General features: G+C 37.1%; 1 protein-coding gene across 3 annotated transcripts in view; it reads right to left on the bottom strand.

Annotated features, from left to right (window-relative positions):
* Positions 1-1,674: 1,674 nt before the first annotated feature.
* The window catches only part of trpc5b (transient receptor potential cation channel, subfamily C, member 5b), a 66,651-nt gene continuing 48,719 nt past the window's right edge, over positions 1,675-19,606 (bottom strand). For all 3 annotated transcript variants that reach the window (XM_082141841.1, XM_082141842.1, XM_082141840.1), the window contains 5 exons: positions 17,141-17,336; positions 15,091-15,300; positions 11,062-11,103; positions 9,477-9,566; positions 1,675-8,312 (listed from right to left, as the gene is read on the bottom strand). In XM_082141841.1, the coding sequence (XP_081997967.1) occupies positions 7,536-8,312; positions 9,477-9,566; positions 11,062-11,103; positions 15,091-15,300; positions 17,141-17,336 (1,315 nt within the window). In that variant the 3' untranslated portion in view covers positions 1,675-7,535. The remainder of the gene's footprint in view (positions 8,313-9,476; positions 9,567-11,061; positions 11,104-15,090; positions 15,301-17,140; positions 17,337-19,606) is intronic.

Consider the following 19,606-nt stretch of genomic DNA (forward strand, 5'->3'; position numbering starts at 1 on the left):
CACACTGTGTGGAACAAATAGCACCATTCAGCACCATAATGACCAAAAATTGTCTATTGAAACCCATTAAAACGCTGTTTAAAGCCAGGGCCTTCATTAATACATGAAGCATGATTTATGTTGAAACATCCTTTCATTTTGAAGTCAAAGCATTATATTTGCATTATATAGTGTATTCCACCAGATGATGTCAGTACATAGCATAGACTGTAAAAAATAGGGTACATAGGTATTCCCTATGGGTGGAAATGCACGTTATTTTCCTGGTTTCCACTAGGGGCACTATTGAATGTTATGAAGCATTTTAATGGCTCCAATGATCTAAAATGATGTTTCTGGGTATGTGTGGATGTCTAAGAGCAATGTGTGTCTGAGTTGACAAAAGTGTGTGTGTGTAGGGCCTAAATACCCTCTCTCTCTCTCTCTCTGATTTGATTCATGCGCATTTTACGCACACACATGAACCTTTGACACAGCTTCGTTTTTTTAGCAGTCTATGTTTCAAAGTTAATTGCTAATTTCTCACATACGTAGAGGCACAGACTCAGCCATGCAGTCAGTTCTTAGACAATATAACACCTTTCTTGCGGCAATAATTACATTTTTGTGTTTTTTCCTCTTAAATTGATGGTATCGCCACCAAAACTGGAATTTGAAAGGTTAAAATCCTGAAATTAAATAAATATTTGGTAGTTATGATGAGGACTGATGCTGGTTAAAAGATTTAAGTTGGTAAAAGTGAAAAAAACGTATAATATATAATATTTTAGGCAGTGTTTAATATGTGACCATTTTTGGTCATTAACGCGCTGAATGTTTTTTTTGTTTGTTTTTTTTTATTTATTTTTTATCTGACATAACACAAAATCTTTAAATGCACCAGAAATAATGTTGCTGCTAATCATTGACATATTCAAGACTGTGATAATCCAAAGCTAAAGTTTTCTCTTTGCATTTAGTGTATGGAAAATATTACATTTTTGTGTTTTTTCCTCCTATACAAAATGATGGTATAGCCACCAAAACTGGAATTTAAAGGGTTAAAATCCTGAAATTAAATAAATATTTGGTAGTTATGATGAGGACTGATGCTGGTTAAAAGATTTAAGTTAGTAAAAGTGGAAATTTAGTCATTAATGGCCATTTTTGGTCATTAATGCACTCAATGTAGTCAAGTATATAATGCAGCACAAGGGTTAGCAGCTCAAACATGCATTTTAGTCTGGGACTAGCATAAGCCTCGTCTGTGAAACTGGGGGTAAGACTTTTACTCAAGTCGTATTGCAATTGGTAACTTGTAATGGAGTCTTTCGCTGTAAGATATCTGTATATTTACTCAAGTATGGATATCAGGTACCCTTTACACCTATTTTATAGTACATCGTTGCCGTGTAAACGTACCTTAATTTAACATGACTAGCTAACATGAAACTACCTTGAACCTGATTACTGCGTCTTTTTTTTTGATAAGTGTTTTTCGTCCAGGTTAAATTCTTCATGTAGTTGCAGCGGCCTTTTGGTCAGGCTTTTTTTGCAGTATTTGCATGCTGTAAAACGGGGACCTTTCCTTGGGACAGCACACCAAGAACCTGGACTTTACCTGGAAAATAGGCATTTCTGGTCAAAGATGACTTCCCAGAGCAGCAAAAGTGCAGTTTCAATCATTACAGATGATAACCCAGATATGATTTATTTAGTGACCACACACAAAAAAGAAATGAAATAGAAAACCACTGATGCCTCTATTGCAAATCAAGGTATAAAAATCTCATAGTTTTACATGGTGTAACAAAAAGGTGCCTTTTATGTCAGAAAAATAATATAGAAAAATAATTTGTTAGAAAATGAAGCTTACAAAAAAGAATTTTAGAATTTACTGTTGATAACTGACAGCATAAATTAATACCATAATAAAACAACACAAGTGAGAGATTAAAAGCCCACAAGAGAAAGTGTAGAATGGATCTGATATATTATTTGTGACAGGTTCAGGGTCTCAGAGTCTGATGAAGACCTGACATGAGATCAGCTAAATCTACAGTAGCTCCCAGTGATCAACTTCCACATAAACTAAATATTAGATAATGCGTTGTGGTTTTTAGGAGCCAACTCCCTATTTAATATCAGTTGCTATAAAACATCTGTGAAAAACAAATTAAAATATATTACCAGTCACATAGATGCATAATTTTTGTAGCATATTTTAAGATTCATTTGAAACCATTTGGTGCCCTTTATATGCTAAATGTATTACAAAGATGCATATATCTTAAGGTCTCCATCCTGTTACCTGTATTTTCTGATGCTAAAATGTCACTTCATGGTCAGTCAATAAGTGACATTATGTATCAGACGTTATATTCCATATATTGGTTTTATTTCCACTTCCTAAAAGGACTTTCAATACGCGCTCTTCAAGTCTGCAGTTTAAGCTTGTTTTCAAAAATATTGCACTAGCATTAACACTGGAAAACATCACAGCAGAACTGAGCATGCGGCGCGATTGGTCTGTAATCTGAAGTGAAGGTTAAAAACATTTAATTTGAAGCTTTGCAAAATGAAAATTTTTAAACAAAGGTTTTTACATCAGATGGATTTGTGCGAGAAAGTTGCTACTTTTGTTAAGGGTGCATCTGAACCAAAGTCCCTTTAAGGCAAGTCATTTCACTCGGCGGCCATCTTTGAAACGCCTCACAGCAGCTATTTCGGTCACGCAAGTACAGCTACTATCTCTTTGAATGGGGAAACAACATTCTCCAAGCTTACGATTAAATTTCATGTTTGAAGTCACCAATAAAGTCTGACATGAACTGCATCATAAATGTTGTTTCTTATGCTCAAATGGTGTTAAAAATCATATATTTCCAGTTGGTCAAACCAATGCACATGTGCAGTCCCAAGTACGAGTCTCCAGTTTCTATGGGAAACCAGAGCTGCTAACGGCAGCTAAAGTGATGGAGTGACTTTACCAACTGCTATTGGTTCATTTATTAAGAAGGCGGAAATTTACCGCCATATTGCACATAGCAGTTTCCCCCATTCATAGGCTGCATCCGCAATCGCATACTTTGAATAAGTAATTACTTCATGACCGCTAAAAAAGTATGTTCTATATAGTATGAATGTGTGTAGCATTAAAGTAATCTGGATGTACGACATTCACCATGTTGTCATTATTATGTGCGTTGCTTCAGTGCCAATCACAAATCTCTCCTGTGGCCTCATGGGATAGTAAAGTGTCCATCATATGCACACTTCAGAATCTCAGTGGAAGTAGTAGGTCATCCGGGGTATTGTGAATTCGGACATACTACTTTTGTCACATACAGACCCTTTCCAAAAAATTTGAATATCATGGAAAAGTTTATTTATTTCCATAATTCCATTCAAAATGTTAAACTTCCATAGATTATAGATTCAGGGCCCACAACTTCAACGATTTCAAGTATTTAGTTGTTTATTTGTACATAATTTGGGCTTCCAGCTCATAAAACCCACGAAAACAGGATTTAAAAAAATTTGAATATTACATGAAATCACACAGTAATTACACAGTAATACCACGGTCAGTGAACCAGGTTTTGGTTATTTTGGCAGTGTGGGCAGGTGCAAATCCTGCTGGAAAATGAAGTCAGCATGCTCTGAAAATGTCCCGGTAGACGGCTGCGTTGACTCTGGATTTAATAAAGCACAATGGACCAAAGTCCTCTTTTCTGATGAGAGCAAATTTTGCATCTCATTTGGAAACCAAGGTCCCAGAGTCTGGAGGAAGAATGGAGAGGCACACAATCCAAGATGTTTCCACAGTCTGTGTTGGTTTTGGGAGCCATGTCATCGGCTGGTGTTGGTCCACTGTGCTGTCCACTCAACGCAGCCGTCTACCAGGACATTTTCAGAGCACTTCATGCTTCCTTCAGCAGACAAGCTTTATGGAGGTGCTAACTTCATTTTCCAGCAGGATTTGCACCTGCCCACACTGCCAAAATAACCAAAACCTGGTTCACTGACCGTGGTATCACTGTGTAATTACTGTGTGATTTCATGTAATATTCTAATTTGTTGAAATCCTGTTTTCGTGGGTTTTATGAGCTGGAAGCCCAAATTATGTACAAATAAACAACTAAATACTTGAAATCGTTTAAGTTGTGGGCCCTGAATCTATAATCTATGGACGTTTAACGTTTTGAATGGAATTATGGAAATAAATAAACTTTTCCATGATATTCAAATTTTTTGGAAAGGGTCTGTACTGTTTTTGACCTACTATATAGTATGCAATTTCAGATGCAGCCACAGTATTATCAGTGAACCATCTTTGTATATCTACTCTTTGATCTGAACACCTCCCATAGAACAAATACTTGAAATAAATATTTATACTTTATTAAGGTTGTGTCCTTATGTTTTATCCAAAAGTACTGGTGGTCATTTGTCCTACAGTAAATGCATAGCTTTTACTATTTGTATTTGATTATTCGTTCCACCACCCTTAAGGTAAAAGCTTGCGGAGATCCAAAAAGTGAATTGCTACTTGAGTTGTATTCAAATGTTGTGTGCAGTGAAAAGACAGCTTAAGACAAGTTGATTTCCCCGAAAAGTGTAATGCAGTTCCTGCATCGCAATATGCCTATTTCCCTGCTAATAGTATGCGAGAGAGTTAGTACATCAAATTAGTAGTACATGCAAATTTGCAGTATTCATAAAAACAAATAACGGGATGACTTGCTACTTCCGCAGAGATTTTGAAGTGTGCATAGATAGACGCTTTACTATTCAATGAGGGCATGGGAGAGGATCCGTAAAGGTGAGGAAGCCACACAACTGATGTCATAGATCACATGACAATGCCAACATGCCGGATGTAGTATGTACTATGTACTAATTGTATTTATACTACATGCATACATACTATATAGCATACTATATATAAAACGTCCTGATTTTGCTGAGTTCAATGCATTAACATGTTTTGTTGACCCTGGAACAACATTTTTAACAACAAAATTTAACCCTACCCATAAGTTATCCCTAACATCAGAGGGAAATGACAGGTAAATAACACTGATGTAGAAGCACCTAACCCTGGTTGTAAGCTTAAATTTGACATAAACTGTAAACATGTACTTCAAATCTGATTAGTTGATTAAAATGCTGTTCCAGAATCAACAAAGATGTTGATCCAGAAACATGTTGCACTTGGTGGAATTAGGTTCTGCGGTTAGATCCATCATGTTGTCATTGTCATGGGATCTACCAGTGTTAGTTGTGTCACTTCACAAATCGTCTCCTCTGGCGCCATGGGTTAATAAAGTGTTCATCCAACACATTCTCACAACTCGTCACACATTGACGCTTGGTCACTTAACGCAGAGGGTAGCTACCCATTTAGCATAATTTTTTCGATGCACAGGGTACCTCATTACTTTCAATGAGAAACCTTTAGAATCTTACATGGGAGCATTGGGCATGGGAATGTTATAGTCATGATGAACATATATATTAGGTTATAATTTTGCCATTATGACATGTTGGAGTGTGATTCTCAATTTAATCAGCCAGAATAATTTTATTTACATTTATATATATATATTGTTTTTTTTAGATAAGTTTGAATACGTAACCCAACCCCACCCCTAAACCTATCCATTTGTGTATTATGTAATATAAAACACAGGATATAACAGGCATATATGACTACAGGCACAATTTATTCAAAAAGTACAAAAATCCCAAGTGTTCTGAGGCCAAAGGATTGATTTGTGTGAAGAAGAGACCCAAAAGCGATCACCGTCTCCATCAGCCGTAGATCATGCACAAATTCTAAAATTGCAGACCGAAGACGTTACGTCAGCTTTGATTGTAAAATGGCATCGGCTCTCGTATGTCTCGTGACCAATTGCGTCATGCTAAAGAGTCGGGTGTATCCAGGGGGGCAATCCAGCACCCGAAAAGCGTACCACCCCCGGGGGCCACCATTGGCTAACAAGCCATCACCTGCTTTTAGCATTCCATTGACTCCCATTCATTTTGGTGTCACTTTGACAGCGAATAACTTTACATCTGAGGCGTTTAAAGACTCCCTTTGTCCATTTTTTATTTCTAAAGAAACACGACAATGTATAAAAGGCTCCATTACCTTGCATCTTACGTTATGACCCCGTAGAAGCAGTTTTTGTAAAAATAGGCTAACGATTGCGTCATAACCACGTGACTCTCTGGAAATTACCGTATAGACAGGAGGAGAAGCTTGCAGTCAATCGGGGGGACGTGGAGGCATGAAGTCCGATAAAGTCAAGGGAGAAGCCCATAGAGAGTCATAAAGTTGCTCCTGCTCCTAGCTCATGGACAGCTCCTACTCACACTCTCCGTCTCTGCAAGATTCGGAAGGGAATGATTCAGATTTCTCTTGGCACAGCTACTAGAAGACTTACAACTGTCAGATAGGTTGCTCACGTCACATCTACGTCGTCAAGCTCAGTTTGAGTCTGCGCAGTACGCTCAGCCATCAGGAAGTGAGTGCTTCTAATTTGCTTCACTTTTCTCCATTGAAGTCTATGGGGTCACTGAGTCCAGTTTATATACTGTCTATGGGTGTATCTTTTGAATGAGATATGACTGCATGCATTCACGGAGCGGCGGGATCATTTCAGCGATTAAAGCATTAAGATCCACTCTGTTCACTTCACATAAAGATATCGTATGGCTTCAGAGGACTTGGAATGCAACATGAGTTAATACTTGAATACTGTTTTTGGTCAGTTTTTGCAATTAATACCTGTGACTGTACTTTTATTTCCTTGTTACGTGTTTTATATTGTTTAGAGATGGATAGGTTTAGGGTAGAAGTGGGGTTAGTTGCTCCAAATATAAAAGTAGTCTATAAATATTTATTAAATCATGTCTACTTTTATAAATGCAAAGAATTATGCGTCTTGATCCCTGTGCGTTAAAAAGTGGCGCCGCAAAGTGGGTTAAAAAAGTTCATCAATGTTGTCTTAAGACAAGTACAGGTATTGTTCAAAGTTCATGTATAACTTTGATGAAAGGTTTTGATCCACTTCAAATGTTGACTACTGTACTTTTCAACTACTATTTTATAAATACTGTGAATTTGGACATACTTCTCTTTTCACCCACTATACAGTAGGGAAGTATGTGATTTCAGATGCAGATTTTGCTTTGAAAGTTATGGTGGTTTGGGGGCAGGGCTATCTATTATCTGACCAATGGCAGTGTAGTTACAAGCTTCACCTTTGAATATAAATTCCCAGTATTTAAAGACTATGAGCCTCAAATCAATAAACACAAGTGGAACACATTTTTTCAAATAATTTGGAACGCATAAATACACATTACCTAAATGGTCGCATTGACTCTCGCATTGAGGTTTTATGAACGATTTTACACTATTTGTTTTGTTCGTGTTGAGTGAATAAGATCCAATGTGTGCAAAGCGTAAAGATGCTAAAGTATGAGCGTTACAGGCCTTTCACTATTGTCAAACCTTTTGAACCCAATGGCCTTCGCTACTGCCACTACAGCTGTGTCGTAACAGACTCCTCTTGTTCCCAGCTGGAGGAGCCTAAAATGTCACAGGGTCCCATCCAGCCATCACTGGAGGCCAAGAGCTGTGCGCTGGAGGAAGCACAGTGCAGCGGGGGCGGCCGGAGGAGGAGACTCTCTCTGCCGTTTGCCCGTCGAGATGTGGCCTGCATTGGGTTATGTTCAGTCTCAGAGGGTCCCAATCCCAGCGTGTGCAGGTGCATCTCGCTCTGTGTTACCTTCGACAGCGTCTGAGGGTCGTGCCAAGATGTCTGCGGTACGCTGTCTGAGACGCTGTATGCAGACGGCTGAACTCCAGGGGTCTCCGCATGCGGATCCGGGACGTGTCCATTCATGCGCGACATCAGCATTCCCAAACGCTGCAAAGAGTTTTTCTTGGAGCGTGAAAAGGTCCGCACAAATGCAGAGGGGTGGGATACGTTCTTCCTCAAGCCGTTGCTTTCTAGTCTTTCTCTGGCCGGTCCCGACATGGACCTAAACAGGGCCGATACGCTGAACTGGGACTCTCGGTTACTCCTGTAACATTGGGAAAAGGATGTAGATGCTTTGGATCTGGTTGACTCTTCCTCATCCCCACATCGGTGTCCTCCGAGCCCGTCTCCCTCCTCATCTTCTTCTTCCTCAGGCTCAGCTGTTTCGTCCTGCTGAGTGGCATCACTACTGGAAGAGTATGTGCGGCGCGGGGGTTTACGGTTGCCCAGCAGGTCTAGAACCTCGTAGCGGAAACTGGAGATGTCCTGCTTCAGTTCCTGAATGCAAAGAAACGGAATTCAATTACCAGAGCTTAACCACATCACCTAATTACAGGAAATATTCCAACGTTACGACATTTATCTTCATAACATCTAATGCTTAAGTCCTTATGGTTTTTCTTGTGGAGTTTAGGGATATGCCTTCACTGGAGTTTGTTACCTTCCATTATCAGTCTCTTCCCAAGTGTTTAATATAGAAGAGGAGATGGAAGAAGGCATCACAGCCAACAAAATGTCCTGTCGCATGCAGGATGGAAATTTGGACATATCGTTCTTATTGTCATATCATTATGATTACACTTCGCATTTAAAGTGAAAGCATAAGGAAATGAAAGGAAATCATTATTTAGACTATGAAATGCATATCAAGCTAAATAGCCTAGATGTTCTAAAAGGTTTGGATGAGCCATGTTTGAACATACATTTTGATCGCACATCAACTTAATTCTATATTTATTTAAGTTGCTGTATAAACTGTCAAGTCAGGCTAATAAACCATTTTATTAATATTAATACTCATATATTAACAATATTAATGTTAATAATATAATTAACAATCACAATAATTATATATAGAACATTGATGTCTTATCCTAATACAGCTAAATTTGCTGCTGTATTATAAAAGCAAATATGGCTTATTTATGACTTAGTTCAAGGTTAATTTACTTTTTAAGTATATAAACCGTTCATGTTCCTCCAGTTTCAAAGACAAGGCTTAAACTAGTCCCAGACTAAAATGCATGTTTGAACTGTTTTAACTGAAAGTGAATCATAAAATATGTCAGTGTCATTGTTTTGTCTCAAAATGCACATCAGTAATGTTTATTTTTTTCTAAGGCACGTTTAAAAAAAGCTGTTTAAATGCCCTAATTAAAACTAAAGCCAAATCCTGGCTTAATCTAAGCCCTAACTGTGAAACCAGGCCTTTTTATAATAATGTCTACTTTACTTTACTAACAACCTGGCAAAGAGATCTCATTATTATTGCCCATGCATAAAAGGGTTTATTTTTATGATGCTGCCAGTAACCTATGTTGATATTGTATGTTTCAGTGTCTATCCAAATGTAAAACAAATGAGATCACAATGGCCTCTATAAAATTAGATAAGTGTCTATAAAGGGAATAAGATAAAAAAAAATAAAAAAAATCCTCACACCTTGAAGTTCTCCTCTGTCAGCCCTTCGTCTGTTTTAGCACTGCGGATCATGGCTGCAACGTATCGCTTTACCAAGTTTCTGATCACCCCCTGAAAACAGCCACAAACACACACATTTATCTTGACATGTTGCCTTCTGATCTACAAACAACCATGTTTTCCTCTTCAAAATGATTTACAAGGACTTTCCTCATCCCCACATGAGGTGATGATATAATCTCGGACAGGGTGAGTGTGAGGGACCAAGCAAGGAATGAGGGCCATAAAAAATTTCTAAAAGAAAATCCAAATAATAAAATCAAATGTTTAGGCCTGTAAAAGAGGTCAACAAAACAAAACTAAAAGAGAAATAAACCGTATCTGAGTCTTATTGGCAAATAAATTATATGAATACAGAAACAATGCAGGATGAACGAAGGAAAAGCATTGCAGTAATGGATGTGGTATGTGCTCAACATTACCACTGCATCATGAACCATCACAGTGAGATAAGTTGATGGGCTTTCGATGTGATTGGCATGCGCATATTTTGAGATCCCAGTTTAATAATGGGTGAAAATCAGTTTTGGGCATATTCATGTATGGTGAAAATCTGGATGTGCATTCATTAGCATTGATTTGCATATCCAATAAAGAGTGAGCCAAAACAAGCTTACGCACAATAACAAAAATAACAGAGCTGCAACTGCAGCTCTTGATTTTTGGGAGTAACATTTGTCTGTAGCAATTATATACAACCTCACACTCACAAAATACACTGCTCAAAGGAATAGTTCACCCAAAAATGACAACTCTATCATTATTTATTCATCCTCATGTTGTTCAAAGTCCGTGTGCTTTAATTTTCCCACAGAATATAGAAGAATAGATTTTGAACAATCATCACACAGCTCTTGCTATTTAACGACAAAGCTGTCAAGCTCAAAAATATAGCAACAACACCAAAAAAATAAATCCAATAAATGCATCACAAAAGTAGTTCAAACGACTCCATATAGACTTACACTACATTCCCGGTCTTGTGAATTCATAATGGCACATCAACATTTTTAGGGTTCTTTTATGGTGTTTTTGTCCATTTTGGAACTTGACACACACTTTTCACACACTCACTCTTTGGATGTTCATTACAGTGTCGCGACTCGCACCAGAGGTTGCTGGAGTCTGTCTGGCTATGAATTAATACATTAGCAATGTCCATCAGTGGTTATCAAATAAGAAGCAGGACAGGATGTAATGCAATTAGAGCAAGTACCGAATATTGTCAAATGACAATTAACAGTATTTCTACATGCTATCAATATATATTTTAAGCATGATCATGATCAACACCTTTGAAAATCTCACAATTTGTTTCTTTGCAAGCACCTAGAACTATTATTTATGAAAAGCATGCAAATTATATGGCTTGCAAAGCTCTAATAAGTCATTAATATGCATGATGCCCATCGGCTAACGTTTGTTTTCTCATTTGAATAAATTGTTGCCATTTGTTAACATATTAACAGCATGGGTTGAATCTAACAGCATGCTGAAAAATGGATTTGTGACATGGATGCCAAAATGTGATGGGTACAGTCATTACCTGGTAGTGCTGGTTCTGGATGAGGTTGTCGGCATGCCTTTCCTAAAACAGATTGAGCAAAAACAGATTTCAACAATAAATGTGTGGCATTATACAGATGCAAAGGTAAATATTCAATCATAAAATAACTCCAGTGTTGATATAAATTAAAATGCTATTACAGGTTTTGTTAATATGTTCAATTAGATTTTAGTTTTATATTTTCTGTTTAATTTTTATTCAAAAATGGTCTTTGATAATATATTTTTCTCATTTTATTTTATTTCAATTAACATTCATTTTGTTACAAGTAAAGACATGTTTTTCATGGTTTTACTTAATGACAATTAATCCTGAATAGTTTAGAATAGTCCCTAAAATGAAAATAGTGGTAACACTTTAGTTTATGGTCCAATTCTGACTATTAACTAGTTATTGTTGGATTTTGACTGTTTATTAGAACTTATAAAGCACATATTAATGCCTTGCATTCTGCATGACCATATTGTACATCCCTTAATCCTTCCCAAAACCTAAACTTAACAACTACCTTACTAACTATTAATAAACAGCAATTAGGAGTTTATTGAGGCATAGTTAATAATTAGTTAATAGTGAGAATTGGACCATAATCTAAAGTGTGACCGAAAATTGTTGTCATTTGTTCACCTGTTCCAAACCTGCATGACTTCCATCCATAGAACAAAAAAAAGAAAAAGTTTTGAAGTCATTTCAATGCAATGGCATTAAAGTGGAGCTTTGACTTCAAAACGGATGCAAAAATATCAAATAGCTATCATAAAAAGTGGTCCATGCATCTCAATTCAAAGTCTGAAACAATACAAAAATGTGGTGTTAACTTTAGCTTGACAGCTCCAGTTTATTATAACTGTGCAGACTTTATGCGTCAGAGAAACAAGCCTGCAGCCGTCTTTAATTGTGTCTTTGAACTTCCGTTTCTGCGGCAGCTCCGTATATTTCTATGGCATCGCTGTCGAAGAGTAATGAGCTGGTGAAGTGGATTTACTTATTGCAGTTAATGAAAGATATCATGAGCTTTGTAATGTTTGAAGTGGATGTCATAAATGTCAGTAGACCGGGAAGATTTTAAACCGAGTCATTCATAAATCCATAAGATCTTACCGTCATGCTGTGGAAATACAAACCGGAAGACAGAACGCAACGAGTGCAGCGCTGAAAAGGGGCGGGCTACATAAGGTCTATACCAGCACATTTTCTCCTATTGTATTCCACAGAAGACAGAAACATGAGGGTGAGTAAATGACGGAATTTTTAACTATTCCTTGAAATCTTCTAAAAGCATTTTACACACATATTCTTCACTGAAATGCTAGCTAAAAATGAAAAAATAAATGATAGCAGCCTTACATAATGATTCTTAAACCCAAAACTGTCCGCTCCATGTGCTGTGTGTGGGAGAACGTGGGCGAGTGAGTTTGCAGAAACAGTAGAGCCCACCTCACAGAGGAGAGAAGTTCAATTGATCGAAAGATGTCAGGGGAATTGATATGGTTGAAGCGAGGTTGCCTAGCAACCAAAATCGGCATAGGGCAACTTGAGGCTGGATGTCAAATAGACAAGCCCTAGTAGGTTAAATCCAAACCTTATTTAATGGCAGGACATCCTTGAAACCATTTTAAGGATTTATGTAAGGGATAATGTACGTCCAGCCGGTTGTTATGTCAGAATAAACCCGGACAGGGTGATCAGGATCCCGATGCTAAGCGGATGTACATTATCCCGCTTATTACACGGCTACTTGCCACATAAATAAATAATTAGACACGAAATATTGATCTGAGTCAAAATATAGAGTTTGGGTTCCTTCCTCAAACTTGCTTAGTTTGGCACACAATATATCCAACAATATTATTGATTTGACTGCATTGACACTATTGGATTAGAACTGAACTGAGCTGTACTTTGACATCACTGTTTTCTACAGAACCGCCTTATAGATGAATTTCATAATTGGTGTTAAAAATCTGTCCATCATTGAATCCTATTAATCACTGTAAAACTGCTTTGAAGCAATCTGTTTTGTACACAGGGCTACATAAATAAAGGTAACTTGACTTGAATGTAAGAAACCATAACTCTCAGTAAGGGCTCGTTCACACAGAACGCGTTTTTGCTTTGAAAAACACGAGACGCAGGCAGTGGAATGGGGAAAAATGCAAGTCCCGAGATGTGATTTTCAAAAGTTGAACTGATTTTAACTTAAGCACCGCCTTTTTAGAAATCCGTGACATGTGCTAGACGCTACAAAAGACAACAAGACGCGAGCGCAATGGTTATACACGTCCGTCTAGCGTGTTTACATAGAAAAACAATGGAAAAGTAGCACGTTGGAATAGAAAAACGCGTTCTGTGTGAATTGCCCCTAAGGCAGCTGAGGTTCTGTCTTACAATTCGCCAATTGTATTTTTGACACAAGCTTCGCAACACTCAATATGGCGGCTGGCTGTAGGAAGGAAGTCCCACCTTAAAGAGTGCTCACATTTACCATTGTTTAGTGAAATTTCAAAGGCGAAATCCAGGCATTTCAAAAGGAATTGTGACGTCACGTAATAACTATGAATTGAGAATGGACAATGAACCTTTTTGCTAATGTGGCCTGTTTGTATAGGCTACTCTAGAATGAGCAGGTACATGAAAATGAGTTTTTTGAGTGATTTGCACAAAAGAAGTACTATTTATGATAAACCTGTTACTGTCAGATTATATTCATTATTTGAAATATGTAATAGCTAGGTAATTTAATGTTTTCAGTGGCAGAACATTTTCATTCCCAGACCGTTTTCCTAAAACTCCACAAACAGCATGACCAGCTTCACTAATTACTAACCAGTTTGACTTTAACAGAGTCCACTCTTGGCGAGTTAACACAAACAAATCAAGAGACAATGATAACATGAGGGCTACAATGACCAAACAGAACAGAGAACCACATGACCAAAACAACCAATCAGAACATGACACATAAACAGGGGAAGCACATGGCAAGATCACATCAGGAAAAGGGAAAATCACATGACAAATAGGAACCATGACTATGAAAACTACAAAATATAAGACATGAAAACATAAACTTGAAACAAAACCACAAAAAAAGATGTGACACATACATCTATGTCCTTATTGAGAATTAACAGAGATTTAGATGTTGAGGGTTAGGTCACTATTATGATGATTAGTGTTTGCTTTAGTTGGGCTCTTGACCCTTGACTTTTTAACCTTGGTTGTTCTCTGGCTGCTGTAACTGTGTGTTTATAAGACACATTCGTTATGACGAAAAAGCCAAGAGATAACGTGATCGGGTAGTTTGGCTAGCTATTGATGGTGACATAATTATCATCTAGTGGCCTGACTCACTGATCTCATTCGGTGTCTAAACTTTGATCATATGGGTGTGATATATAATTCATTTTATATTTTTGATTATTGTAGCCCTGTCTTTCTACAGCATGAGATTTTCAAAACACATTGTACTCTAAACATCCTATCTCATGTGTCCATTAGACTCACTTAGACATCATGAATCAGTGAATGAATCTCAACAACGGTGACATGTTTCATACTGCAGTGCATTCTGGATGCATCTCCTCCATGGCTCCCAGAATCCACTGCAGCATGAAGAATGCCCCATGTCACTAAAAACATTACTAGAACAAAACAATTTCTAGCTGGACAGTCCCTTTTCCCACCATCCACCAGGCTAAAATAAGGAGACTGATTGCTTGGAAAATTAATAGCAAAACTTTCCTCAATAAACCACATGATCTGAGGTAAAATTAATTTCCACAGCACAAACTAAATGTAATCCTCAGGGTTAAGAGTTAACAAAGAATGAGCGTGATAGCAATGCTTGTCTTCAGCAATACTTAGTGGTTCTTCAAAAATCGCTGTTTATAATGGCAATTATGCTGTTTTTGTTTGCTTTAGTCAGGGGCTGTGTAAAATGTACTGAGTGAAAGCTATAATGTACCACCCACGCTGCATTCAGAATGAAAGCGCATAATGCATTACCGTGAACTCTTTGAGTTTTCCATGTTTACACTCGTCCTCGTGCCTTGATTCTCCGTGTCCACACAGACGGCAGTGCAGCCACACACACAGGTACCACACAGACTTTGGACTAGGTATGATGTTGAAGGGTGGCGGTAACGTCCCTCCCTCATCAAAGTAGCTCATCCACAGCTTTGTACGAGCAAACTTCCACTCAATGTCTGCGTGATCCTACAGCAGAACAACAGACAGCCAGTTGGATGGAGGACAGTGCTGAAAGTGCCAGTTGGGATAGTGTCCCAGACTGGCTTTTGTTGTGATTGGATGATGAGCGTTTACTCAGAATTGTGTTTACTTGAATAACAGTTCCCATTATGAGACACACGCAGGCGGTGAAACTGGCTCTAAATGTAGGTTATAATCACATAACTAACACGCTGAAAAGTACATAAACATGAGCACATCTGACTGTCACAAAACTGCTAAAATATGATGGTCTTTTAGTATCCTAAAGATACTAATGGATTTAATATTCATTAAATGTGTGAAAACACATAGGGAATTCAAAAGCAGAAACGACAGGAAATGATTGTGTCAAGGTCAATAAGTATCTTAATATCAGATCATTTGACCTTTTTATGACAAGATAGTTGTACTGGATAAAAAATGTCAAGTGGTGCAACTTTCCCAAAATGTGCATGATATTTATAAAAAATACTTTTTACCTTGAAAAATATATTATAAAGTTTTATTTGGCAATTTTAGTTTTTCAAAAAAAATTTTTTTTAATGATATAAACGTTTTGGTTACACTTTATTTTAAGGTGTCACAGTGTTTGTTACAGTGTAATTACACAAATAAGTACTGAGTGATATTAATTAACTACATGTACTTACAGTTAAGGTTAGGGTTAGGGTTAGGGCTTGTTACTTGTAATTATGCATAATTTACTGTTATTATTATGTAATGTGTAACCTAAAAATAAAGTGTTGTGCAATAAACTTTGCAATAAACATGTTTAGTGCAATATATTTATATTAGTGCAATATTTATAAATATTTGATTACATAATTGTTTACTTTTGTACTATACGTATGTAATATTGTTTTGGTTTGTTGTATATTTTTTCCGGCACCAAGAGAAGCACTTTCATTGTACATGAGTATAATAACAATAAAGGCTTTTTATTCTATTCTATTCTATTCTATTCTATTCTATTCTATTCTATTCTATTCTATTCTATTCTATTCTATTCTCAATTTTTGTTAAAACTGTATGAAACTACATGATGCAAAGAATACTACATAGTAAGAATACTGAGAGCTTGGCACATTTAAACTGTTGTAAACTAGATTTGCTCAAGGACACTCTTATTTGTCATTGACCCAGATGGTAATAGCACAATATTAAAGGAATGGTTCACTTAAAAATTCTGTCATCATTTACTCACCCTCAATTTGTTTTAAACCTGTACAAATGTATTTCTTCTGCTGAACACTGAAGAAGATATTTTGAAGAATGTTGGTAACCAAACAGTTGATGGACCCGATTGACTTCCATAGTATTTTTTTTTTCCCTACTAGTCAATGGGGTCCATCAACAGTCTGGTTACTAACATTCTTCAAAATATCTTCTTTTGTGTTCAGCAGAAGAAAGAAATTCATACAGGGTTGAAACAACTTGAGGGTGAGTAAATGATGACAGGATTTTCATTTTTAAGTGACCTATTCCTTTAATTGCTCTATACAAATATCTGTTAGTTTTATGAATAAGATGCAACCTATTAAATATGGCACAGTGTTATTTTAGGACATTTAGCTTCTGGTTAAACTACATTGCATGTAGTTAATAAATACAATACAAGTTTTTGTGCTGAAAAGTGTGAATAATAATTAATAATTAATAATTAAAATGGGCATTTATTAAATCTGACTTCACATATTACAAGATCTCTACAAGTGCTCTAAATCTCTTTACTTTCACTTACTTTCCATACTTACTTTCAATCCCAAACAATTGATGTGAGAGCAGTATAAACCCTTACATTATAATTGTATTTGCTGGCACTCACAGCGATGAGCTGGTAAGAGTTGTTCATCATAGCGATGAGCATGTTCAGTAGCACCACCAGTGAGATGACGTTGTAAGTGCCGAACATGGTGGCCCCCACAAACTCGGTGAACTCATGACGAGCCTTCACATTGGTAACGTACAGATTCAACAGCCCGAACACAGACCAGAAAAGAGACTGAAGAGTTTCAAACAGCCTGAGAAGTCAAAGAGAGAGAGAGGGAAAGAAAGAAGCAAAGCAGAAATGGTCATTTCTCCCAGATTCTCTCAAACACACACTGAGTGAAGCAGAACTAAATTGGGCCACTGAACTGAAAGGGTGGCATTGATGCTCTTTCAAGCCATTTTCCTGCAATATCCCTGAAAAATATTTGAACAGTGTAAGTGAAGTGATCACATAATAATTTGAATTGAGGAGTAAACAGGATGTAGAACAGCAATTCAAAACTGAACATAAGGAATTTGAATGACATGATTATTAAAAATAACTTTAACTACAAAGCAAAGTTTCTCAAGAAAGGAAAAGTTTAAAAAACATTTGAAAGTTGAAAATTTTTACAATTTAAGGTTCATAGACCGGATGGATGGATGGATGGATGGATAGATAGATAGATAGATAGATAGATAGATAGATAGATAGATAGATAGATAGATAGATAGATAGATAGATAGATAGATAGATAGACAGACAGACAGACAGACAGACAGACTGGTTGGTTGGTTGGTTGGTTGGGTGGTTGATTGATTGATTGATTGATTGATTGATTGATTGATTGATTGATTGATTGATTGATTGATTGATTGATTGATTGATTGATTCATTGATTGATTGATTGATTGATTGATTGATTGATTGATTGATTGATTGATTGAAACTTTCAAAAACATTGAAAGGATGAATGTGGGAAAAAACAGCCAAGACTGACTGTCTTTACTTAGAAGAAATCAAATATTTGCCCTCTCAAGAGTAGTTCTGAAATTTATTGTTCTCATTGAAATCTCTTCCCATTTCCTAACACATTATTACTGCACAGCCTTGAGCAAAAGATTCTCATCATTAGACAAGAGTTGATGGATGAAGCGCCGCTCTATAATTTCGTCTTCGTCCTCTGAGATCAAATGATTCTTCAAGGCTTATGCTATGATGCAAAATCTCAGGAAGATCATAACCATTTCCACTCTCGTTTCCTTTCTCATTTCTTTCTCATTTTGACCTCTGCGGGAGGTCAGCATTAAGCTGCGTGTGGCATCTTGGCCACATTACTTTCATTGATCAAGGCAACCGATGCGTCCTTGTGGGTTTTATAATACGTGCATCACAGTTCATTTATTTTGATTTTTATCAATGTTATGAGACCTCTATTACTGCAAAGGCAAGCTTGACTGTTGAGCTGTGTCATTATCATCTAATATCTAATGTCTGAAACACAGAGGACATTTTCACTCCTCTAGGACTCAAGGAGAACAAAACGGATGTTAAAGAATGGTTCACCAAAAAATGTACATGCTGGCATTATCTACTCGCTCTTGCTTTTCACATGTTGGCAAACATGTTATGTTAAGGCTGGTCTGTTTGGCTGGTTTAGAGGGGTTTTCAGCACTTCCATAATGAAAAATCTGTAACACTTCAGTATGGGAAACACAAATTCATATATTCACTATTAACTACGACTTTTGCCTCAATAAACTCCTAGTTTACTGCTTACTAATAGTTAGTAAGGTGGTTGTTAAATGTAGGTATTGGGTGGGATTAAGGGATGTAGAATAAGGCATATAAATATGTGATTTATAAGTACTAATAAACAGCCAATATCCTAGTAATATGCATGCTAATAAGCAACTAGTTAATAGCAAGAATTGAACCCTAAAATAAAGTGTTACCAAAAAATCTGAGCTGGTTTTAGCTGGATTAAGGTGGTCTACCAGACTGACTAGATGACAAAAGTGGCCAAAACCAGTCAACAGACCAGTCTGCTTAGGCTGGGAGACCAACTAGACTTAGGCTAATCTTTACTCGAAGAAGAGTGCAGAATGCCACTCCAAATGCAAATTACTGGAGTACCAGTTTCTTGGAGCTGAAATCAAAGGAGGTGAGGAGCGAATAGTGGACATTTCCAAGTCACAATATTATGGAAGAATAAATTGAACAGGAAAATTCCATTTATTTTTCAATTATTTTGTGACTTTTATGGAAATATTCCACTAAGATTCTTCTAAAGGCAAAGATTATTCTCTCTCTCTCTCTCTCTCTCTCTCTCTCTCTCTCTCTCTCTCTCTCTCTCTCTCTCTCTCTCTCTCTCTCTCTCTCTCTCTCTCTCTCTCTCTCTCTCTCTCTCTCTCTCTCTCTCTCTCTCTCTCTCTCTCTCTCTCTCTCTCTCTCTCTCTCTCTCTCTCTCTCTCTCTCTCTCTCTCTCTCTCTCTCTCTCTCTCTCTCTCTCTCTCTCTCATATATATGTATAGCAACCAA

This window comes from Leuciscus leuciscus, assembly GCF_965113295.1.
Source record: "Leuciscus leuciscus genome assembly, chromosome: 16".
Classification (NCBI taxonomy): Eukaryota; Metazoa; Chordata; class Actinopteri; order Cypriniformes; family Leuciscidae; genus Leuciscus; species Leuciscus leuciscus.